The sequence below is a fragment of the Pelmatolapia mariae genome, linkage group LG23 (genome assembly GCF_036321145.2).
Source record: "Pelmatolapia mariae isolate MD_Pm_ZW linkage group LG23, Pm_UMD_F_2, whole genome shotgun sequence".
NCBI lineage: Eukaryota > Metazoa > Chordata > Actinopteri > Cichliformes > Cichlidae > Pelmatolapia > Pelmatolapia mariae.
The window spans coordinates 43,824,601-43,834,152 of record NC_086246.1 but is presented as its reverse complement, the minus strand read 5'-3'; the positions used below and the strand labels follow the sequence as shown (position 1 = coordinate 43,834,152).

General features: G+C 39.7%; 2 protein-coding genes across 4 annotated transcripts in view; one reads left to right on the top strand and one right to left on the bottom strand.

Annotated features, from left to right (window-relative positions):
- Positions 1-1,700: 1,700 nt before the first annotated feature.
- Positions 1,701-4,325, bottom strand: bloc1s2 (biogenesis of lysosomal organelles complex-1, subunit 2). Its single transcript, XM_063466835.1, has 5 exons — positions 4,142-4,325; positions 3,796-3,912; positions 3,514-3,633; positions 3,311-3,415; positions 1,701-2,682 (listed from the first exon to the last, which is right to left on the bottom strand). The coding sequence occupies exons 1-5, from the start codon at positions 4,305-4,307 to the stop codon at positions 2,651-2,653; spliced, it is 540 nt and encodes a 179-aa protein (XP_063322905.1). The 5' UTR covers positions 4,308-4,325; the 3' UTR covers positions 1,701-2,650.
- Positions 4,326-5,871: 1,546 nt separating this feature from the next.
- The window catches only part of usp24 (ubiquitin specific peptidase 24), a 32,843-nt gene continuing 29,162 nt past the window's right edge, over positions 5,872-9,552 (top strand). For all 3 annotated transcript variants that reach the window (XM_063465891.1, XM_063465890.1, XM_063465893.1), the window contains exons 1-2: positions 5,872-6,245; positions 9,314-9,482. In XM_063465891.1, the coding sequence (XP_063321961.1) occupies positions 5,967-6,245; positions 9,314-9,482 (448 nt within the window). In that variant the 5' untranslated portion in view covers positions 5,872-5,966. The remainder of the gene's footprint in view (positions 6,246-9,313; positions 9,483-9,552) is intronic.

Genomic DNA, 9,552 nt, shown 5'->3' with positions numbered 1-9,552 from the left:
TCCTTAATTTCTTTGCATTTTTATTAACTGGTTGATAGTAGCAATGTTGCCTCAAAGCAAGAAGCTGCTAGGTGGAGTTTGTATGTTCTGTCCATGTTTGCAGGGGTTTTATCTGGGTACTCTGGCTTCCTTACTTAGTTCAAAGACATGCAGGTACTGCAGTTAGGTTAATTGATGAGTCTAAATTAGCTGAAAGCGTGACTGGCTATCTATCTCTCTGTGTTAACCTTATGGCAGCCTGGCAACCTGTCCACGATGTTCTCTGCCTCTTGCCCTATGAGAGCTGGGATTACCTCCAGCCCCATGATGCTATCCCCATGGATAAGCAGAAGAAAATGGATGGAGGGATGGTTAAGTCACGCCTAGGGTATATGCTTGACCACATTACATGAATTCTTTTATCTGTATGCTGTGCCTGTCCAGTCTTAAATCCACACATTTAGCACAGAACATATGATACCCAAATTATTATGTTATAGCACAGCCAGCTTTTACAATATTTTTACATACTTTATATTATAAGGTTTGTGATTTGTATGTTACCATCTTTTCTATGCTTGACTGCCTGTTGGCACTCACATTTAGCCTTCAGAAAACAACTCTTAATCATTTAATAGACCTGATTTGAGAGCCTTTGGGAGGGGAGGTGAATTTATGCCCCAGGGTTCTGAATAAAGGCAGGGAAAGGGAGAGATGGAAGGATCACAGTGCAACAGTAAATAACATTACAGTTTGAATAATGGGCTCCCTCTGCGCCAGGGCCTCAACTGGACTAATGACAGAGACCTGTTTTAGATTAGCCCTTACACAAACGCACACACGCATGAATATGTGTGCATGAAACAACACACAGAGGGAGGTTCTATCAGTTTGGATAATCTGTTGCCTATGGCAAACATGGCTCTGTTCGGCTCTGGGAGAGCTAATTTAAAGGAGGAAACAAAGGAGGCAGAGGGCATCACACACATCTTCAGTCACGCATTCATCCTTTCCTTTGAATTATCAAGTGTGTGTCATCCATTTCCCTTGGTTGGTCTCGGTTTTCCCAGAGTTCATTTGAGAAGTTTGTGACTCAAACTTCTTTCAGGAGTGGGTCAGTTTTTCCAGAAATACAGTTTACTATATCTAATTTGTCAACAATGTACTAGTTTAGAGCATTATCATGGTACAAGTCCGCCATCTGCTGTCAATACAGATTTCATCTGAGAACCTGTTTTCACTGTTTATGTCATGAGGTGAAAGATTTAATGCTTTATAGCCTTCATATTTTGCATGCTTTTGTTTTGAAATGTTTCTACTTCTTTCTCACATCTTCCTAATTAAACAAATTATCAACAGGTGCTCACTCTGCATAAAAGATGGGAGGTGAGGACAGTCAAGAGAGCAGGTGCATATGAGGCACAAAGAAGAAGACAGCAGAGCTTCAGCAGAGGAAGGGGCCCAACAGGAACAATAGTACAGATGTATGCCAAGGAGCTCTGACCTTGAATGTCTGTGGAACTGGTATGGCAGAGAAGCTGGACCCAGTAAAAAGGCCTTTCCCATTGAGACAGAACAGGTGACTGGTTTCTGATGGCTGCTACTAGAGAATTTGTTTCAAGACTGTTGCACCCATACTTATAATGTATAAGTTGGACTTCTAGCTTGTTTTTTTTTTAATTGATTTATTGTAAAAAAAAAAAAAAAAATTAACTGCTACACTTGAGTTTTGTATTCCTTGGCTACCATCACTTTTTTTTATTAAGCTGCTCTCCACCAGTTTGAAGAGGACCTCTCCTCTCCCTTCTCCTTTTAACTCGTCATTACATTTACATTAGCTTTAAAACAAACAAACAAACAAAAAAAAAACCAAAACGTACACACCTCATGTACATGTTCATGAAGCAAAATAATAAGTACCCTTGTGAGGAAAGTATCATTAATCAAGCAATGATATGCAGATCATAATTTATTCAAAAAAAAAAAATTAAAAAAAGTCATTCATATTAAATGTCTTTAAACTCCAGATTTCAAACTCCATGGTCAAAGTGTCAACATTATCAACTGCCCTCTATACAATAGCTTCATCATTGCCAACCATCTTGAAGTCTTTAGTGAATGTGTAAAAGTTTTTTTATACCATTCATTTTAAGTTAGAACTACCAAATGAAATTTTCAGGGCTCAGTATCAGACAATTTCCAAGTAAGGAGACTGGGATTCCAACACATTCTTAAAACACATCTGTGACCATGCTTTACCATGTAAATTATGTATAACATTGCTGTTGAATACTCCATTGAATTTCTAATCTGATTAGTAATAAATATATCCTCCATCTCTCAGTTATTATAGCCCGTCTATTTAGAGTTTTTATTCTACAAAGGGAAAAAAAAAAAAAGACATCTGCAAAAGGATTTGGGTATACGATGTATACCTTGGCTGCGTGATATTGGAGTCAAATCTAAGTCAAACACTGCATTACTAACTCATGTGCATTCAGCTGCTTCCTCCTTGGTATTTTCTACGTGTCAAAGTGTCTCTGACTGTTTGTTGTTTCAGTCTCAGTTCACATCCTCCCTGCAGGTCCTGGCTCCACTGGCAGGGAAAACAGAATGCAAGGCAGGGTGAAAGGGAAGGCACCATAGCTCTCAGTCTACCGCCTCTTCCCCCTCATCGCTTCTCCAGTTTTTTAAATCTGGCCTCTATAAAGATAAAGAAAGGGATGACTTCTCACTCTATTGTAATAAAAATACAATGTTCAGTTATGGTGCAATCAAATAATGTTTGACCTTAACATTAAAATATTTAGGTCAGGAATTGTTTGTGGTGACACAGCGCCATCTATTGGCATGGAAGCTGCTGGACACAGCTGTTCTGACTATTCTTTCACTGTACCATAAATAATAATGTCAACAGCCAACAGATACAGAAAGAGGCTACACTGTCACCTTGACTGTGCTCTCAAAGACACAGCAAAAAAATAATATGTTCATTAGACATAGCAAATTAAAACAAAGAAAGATGGTACTGTGGAATCAAAACAAACAATGACAAAGTTACTTTCCTAAAGTAACTTTACATTTAAAGATAAAAAATGTAGAGCCACCAGTGAAATCTAAAAATTATAATAGTAAAGAAAAATGGATAACACTGCCCCAAATGTGTTTTGCTTTCAGCTGTTGATTTTAATTTTACCTATTTTTCCATTGCCAAGTCGAAGATGTGCTTTTTAGAACATCTTTGACTCTGATTCAGTTATGTTGTGTCAAAAGATATCCTGTCCTCTGTGCAGAACAAACACTTTTACACCTCTGTCATTAAGTGTCTTACCCAGTTTCTTGGAGTATGCATCCAGTTTGTAAGCAGCTTGTTCAAGTGCAGATACTTGCTCCTCAATCTGGTTTATTTGGTCCAAGTAGGGCTGTAAACTTGCATCTAAAGAAAACATGCACACCAGACAAGTCTTCTTATATTACAAGTTGCAGTAACAGATGAAAATTATGGGGCTAGTTTTTTAGTTTTTTTGTACTCACACTTGTTGTTAAGATCCTGTAGGTTACGACTGATGTTAATGCTAATGTCTTTCATTTCCATATACTTCAAGCTAGTAATCTTGTTCATGTTCTCCAATAGACGGTAATCCTCACAAGTGCCTAAGGAGATTGGGAGAACATTTAGAGAAAAATGGGTAAGAATGAATATGAGTAGCAAAGAATATCAGCAACTGGCCCTATGGCGTTGACATTTAAGAACATAACCGTTTCATACTTTGAAAAGAAAATGCGAGTGTTTCCAATATTCAAAAAATAAGAGACCTGTTAGTTCTCCTTGCAAGAAGATGGCCATCTTTTCAAACATATCGGTGCACAACTCGTTTATATCGGGCTCTGCAGGCTCCACAGCCTCCTCTGCTGTCTCCACACCACCATCACCTGAAAACAATGCAGCAGCATTAACACAGCGCAGCTTTTAAATCCAGTTGCAAACTTAAATGTGGCCACAATATAAATGAAATAACGCAAAATACAATCACATTACACAAATAAGAAGGATGCCATGTAGAGCAGACAATGTAAGACCCACAAATAGAAAACTAAATAATTGGATTACTGTATGCTATATTAGCATTAGCTAGGGAAGTGCAAAGAAACCAGGACTCACTGTTTGTGCCGTGTTTTTTCGGAGCGGCTGCAAGGCTTTCCGCTGCATCCCCCGGGCCCTCTGCTTGACCGCTATCACTTGCGGTCGGATTCAGAGTCGCCGAATGAGTCGATGGTGCCCTGGAGATGCTGTCCATGGCAGCGGCTTCGTCTCCAGTTGCTGCCATTTTGTTCCTGTTTTGATTGTCCCCTGTCACATGAGTCGAGCGTTCACGTGACGCACGCCCGCCACCAACAGCCGCCGCTCCCATTCGCGCGCTCTATGGCAAAGCCACGCCCTTCATTAGTAAACGGCTCTTCGGTATTTAAAGGGTATCCTCTGTAGCTTTAATATGAATGTAAAAAAAAAAAAGTTGGACTTTTAAATAACATGGTTTATCAGGCACTTATGCCTGAAAAAATATTTATTTTATTTATTTAACAAAACTAAATTATTATACATTTTTATAAACTACAGCAATTTATTATAAACTGCAATATCTTCAAACATTCATTGCTCACGTATTAATGTTCAGTTAAGAAGGTTAAGTCTAAGTCTAAGTTAATGTCTGAAAGCATTTTGCTGAACAAAACAAAGTAAAACTAACCTGGGCTAGGGTTTTTCTAATGAAATCATTTTCAGAGTAAGGTGCTGGTGGTATGAGCTGATGTTTGATCTGAACTGATCCTCACAATTAATTATCTGTTCCTTCAGCTGCCACCATTTTAAAACTTACATATAGCCCTTTTATCATTTTTCTTCCCATGATTATAACCAAGTGTTTTGATCCCTAAGAAGGTTACACCAAATTTAATCGAAGAAAATATATTATTTGTGAAAATAACCGCGGTAGGTCAAAATTTTGAGATTGTTAATACTTTATAATATTGCTGTGGTTTCTCAAATTTTGTTGCAATGATCATTTTTCTAGAAAAATAAAGAACGTCTTTTATCATTTTTATTGTACTTTCTAATCAAAATAGACTGCCATACATTATAATTACACCAGCAGTGAAAATTACACTATTGTTAAACAGTTTGAGAATGGATGTCAAATGTGTGGCCAGGGGACGAGGAAAGTGCCCGAACTGACCTACTGCATGGCTGGGGAATGTAAACATCGCAAAAAGAAGGAGTCCAGGAATTTTGAACTTTTCACTAGGCCTATACAGATATATAATTTGCACCATTAAAACACTGTGCTGTAGTGATTACGAATGAATCCTGATGAGAGTGGTTGTCCAGATTGCAGTCAGGGGTATGAATCATTATCATTTTATTTACCATACCACAACTAAAGTAAGTTGGACAAGGAAAAAACTAAATCCCATTGATGGGTTTCCTTTCTTTACTACAGTACGTCATTTTGTTGTAAGACCAGGTGAATGTGAAAAATTATTGTTCAAAATTGAAAAGAAAAGCGTCAGGACTTCTTTAAGTAGTGTTCCAAATTGCATTGAGCCCATTTAAATGACATCTCAGTTCATCAGTTTAATAAATGGACTGTTTATGAAATGTGAACGTTTCCAGAATGCACTTAAACTTAAGTGAAAGGAACGGGGGACAGCTAGGATTTTTAAAAATAAATTATTAAGCAATAGTTACATATGAAATTGGGCCTTGCGTCAAAATAAAATGACTTTCGTTTCCCTCTGCGCGCTCCCGCGAGAAGCATGCAGCGCTTGGCAGGCAGAAGTCGCCGTAACACCTGTGTCGGCGCTGTTGTGAGCGAAGCAAATCGTGACAGGCTAGTAGCAGCGGACTGTAAACATGGCGGCGTGCACAGCTACAGGGCTGTGCCGAAAACCCCGTTACTACTAGTCTGCTAGACAGAGACACCCAAAAAATGGAGACCGAAGAGGAGCAGCACATAACGACGCTCCTCTGTATGGGCTTCCCAGACCCCGACGTGATAAGAAAAGCGCTCCGGCTGGCTAAGAATGACATCAACGAGGCAGTGGCGCTCCTGACGAACGAAAGCCCCGGACTCGGGTATGGATATGAACCGATGGAGAGTGGGCCTAACCCCGGTTTGGGCTCGAGTGGAGAGGGGGAAAACAGCGGGCGGACTGGCACAGGAGGGTTTGACCCTCCTCCAGCATACCACGACGTAGTGGAGAGTGAGGTAAGAGAAACCTGTAGTTTTAGCAACCATGAATTGAAGCAGCGAGGGGAGGAAACCGGGCTAATTGCCGCTTGCAAGAAAGAGTGGGCTCGCCCATTTAACTGGCTAAACTTAGCATCTTCAGTGCTACATGCATCTAACGCGAGCTGTCAGAGCAGGAGGTGAAATTCTGTTCGATACTAATGGAGAGGGCAAGAGAGTTGCCTGTGATTGTTAAGCTTCGTTCCTTTAAAAATTGAGCTGAAAGCCTATTTTGAACATAAAAGCTAACGCAGTTAGCTTGTAGCAGGCTAGCTAACGTTAGTTTAGAGTTAAACGCGCCAGTAAGGGGACTAAGGCTAGGAGCACAGAGGCATCACTCTGGGGGATTGCAGTTAGAGATTTCAGCTGGGACCTCTGGTAACTGGTAAACAGCTCTATCAGCCAGTCAGCCTGCAGGCAGACAGTTTGATCTCTTATGTCTGCTTTGCATGTGTTAGCTAACGTTAGCTGGATGGTTATCAGACTGCTCCGCTCCTGTCGGAATTGCAGTCCACTCGAACCGGGCTTAGAGCGGTTTCGCAATTTCATTTTTAAGCATACGTGGCCATTTTGATTATATTTCTATTCATAATGTCAGTTGTCATCATATGAGTATCTATTTTTGTGTCATTCATTCATAATTGTTACATATTGCGTGTACGACAAGGGTTGTAGTTGATGATTGAAAAATACCAGTCACTAGTTCTGTCACAGTAATTTACTTGCAGGTCTCATCACTTTGTCCTAATTTACGGCGTTTATGTGCTATTACAGTAAACCGCAGATGCCCATCTACATAGGATTCACCTGACACCTTGAACACCTTAAACCAAAACCTAACCCGAAACCCATTTCTTTTATAGATTTCCAAAAACGTTGTAAAGGCTATTGAAAGTGAAAGTGACCAATCCTTAAATTTGTGAGGTTATTGATTCAGACTTGATAGCCACCTGTTGTGTCCCTTTGATTGTAGTGAGATGCTGTGATTGTGGGTCAATAGAATAAGTACACATAAACTACTGACCTGTTCCTGTTTACACCTGCTTTCTCGTCTACCCCTGTTATCACAGTGGTGGTTTATTACAGGCTATTTTAGTAAGTGTAATATTGGCATACACAGTGCAGAAAATGGAGCACACCCACAGGTCAATAATAAGCCTATGTTTAAAAACATTCTAATAATGATGTTGTTACAGATTAATTTTCCACCAAGTAACTCCTCTGTTATTTAATCCCCTTTCCCCCTGTTTGTTCATCTGCCAGAAAAAGTTAGAAGTACATTTGGAATCTTTTTCCAACCAAACATATTTGCTACTATTTACTAGTTAAGCATTTATTGTAATTGCTATATAAATGTGTCTGTGCGTGTGCGTGCCGTATTTGATATACTACAGAGAAATAAATCTCACTTATTCCTACAAAAATTATAAAGTTATAGAGAATAATCCAAAGTTGAAAAGTGCTGTATTTGCCCTCTTCTCTTCCCTTGTTTGTTGTATTAATGTTCACGAAGGCTGTCATAGGTCTTTGGCCACATGTCATGCTCCTAAATATAGCCCTGCAGTGTCCCTGACACACACAAACACGTTGCAGTTTTTGCAGAGGATCCCAGGAGGATTGCGGGTGCATAGTAACAGTGGCACTGAGTTACCTCATTGTCCAGGCCAGCCACACGCATGCAGTGCTTTTCAGCCTTTTCCTTAAGTCTGGAAGCATTGAAAGTATTGGAGCCTAGTGCATGTTTCATGGTGATTTGTGGTTTTCCCTATATTGTACTTCTTTGAAACAGACTTGTGGTTGGGTAATTCTGCCAGTTGTGCTCTTTCATTGGGGTGTTTCCAAAGATCTGTATTAGTTTAGTCTTTCTCCAGCTTTTCTTCCTCTCATCTATCTGTCATATTTAATTTTCTAAGAAAGGGAAGATATGAAATATGATGCTCCTCCTTTATCCTTTATGCTTTATCCGTCCCTTTGCCTCCTCTTCTCCTCTCTGTGATTGATTAATAATATTTTCTCATATACATCGATATGCAGGACAGTCATGTACTGAATGCACTGACCACTGTTTATGTTAATATGTATATAACTATATTTAACTGTACCGTTAATTAATATTTATACTGTGCAACTTCCACATGAGAAATGGTCTCTAATAGTTTGTTACAGTCATAATGTAGTGGAAGTTGAATCCTAGTGCGCAGTTGTAGTTTAACATAATTTCCAATGTAACACAGCAGGTCAAGCTTTATTAAATGGTTCAGTTATTACTTTAACATCTGCACCTAGTTTGCGCCATCCTTAAATGTTGAATGAATTGGCTGGGCAGCACTGTTTGAGAGGAAGAGGCTGTGAAGGTTAATCATAAATATACACTTGACCTCATGAATATGTAAGAAAGTTTATGGCATAAATAATTTACTAACTTTTTAACTGTTTTTGCTTTTACCACATAGACTCCTAGGCTTCACTGCCACTGTCTTCTTCTGTCTCCTTATTCCAGCTGAGCCTTAATTCAGCTCGGTGAATCATAACTACAGATGGTATAAAACTTGACTCTAAGTGAGTTGAATTTTAGCTCTCTCTTTATTACCTGCTCAGGCATGACGCCATCATACAGCTAACAAGACAGTGTCATGTCACTTGGCAGGGTATTCATTGAACTTGACTGTCTAGCTCTCACACCCTGACTTACACATCACCACTCTTTAGACTTAATTGCTGCCAAAGGACTTACTAACAAGCACCTGCCTTGATTTGTTCTGAAAGCTTCTTGGGAGGAAATAGAAAGATAAAAATATTACAGAGATGAAGGGCAGATCATAGAGGAGAGGACACACTTTCCAAATGACTGCTATCGCTCCTCTCCCAGAGAGAGGAGAAGACTCAGGCATCATCCTGTCTGACTTTATCATTGCCAGAGGCCATTTGTATTATCCTAGCATCACACAGAGGACATTTGCAGTGTCATTATAAAACAGTGGGATGAGCCGTGTGAAATGCAGTCACCCTCTGCTTTATGTCATAATTTTGTTGTTTGTGTGTTACAGAGGAGCAATGATGAGAATGGGAACTGCTCTGGGGGAAGCATGGAGTTTCCCACCACCAACCTGTATGAACTGGAAAGTCGAGTCTTTACTGACCACTGGTCCATACCTTACAAGAGAGAGGAGTCCCTGGGCAAGTGTCTCATTGCCTCCTCCTGCCTTGCCCGACATGGTAAGACTACGTGTGTGGAGGTGATGAAAATGTTGTTTTTAAGGTCTGCAGTAAACTACATTTGCGTTAT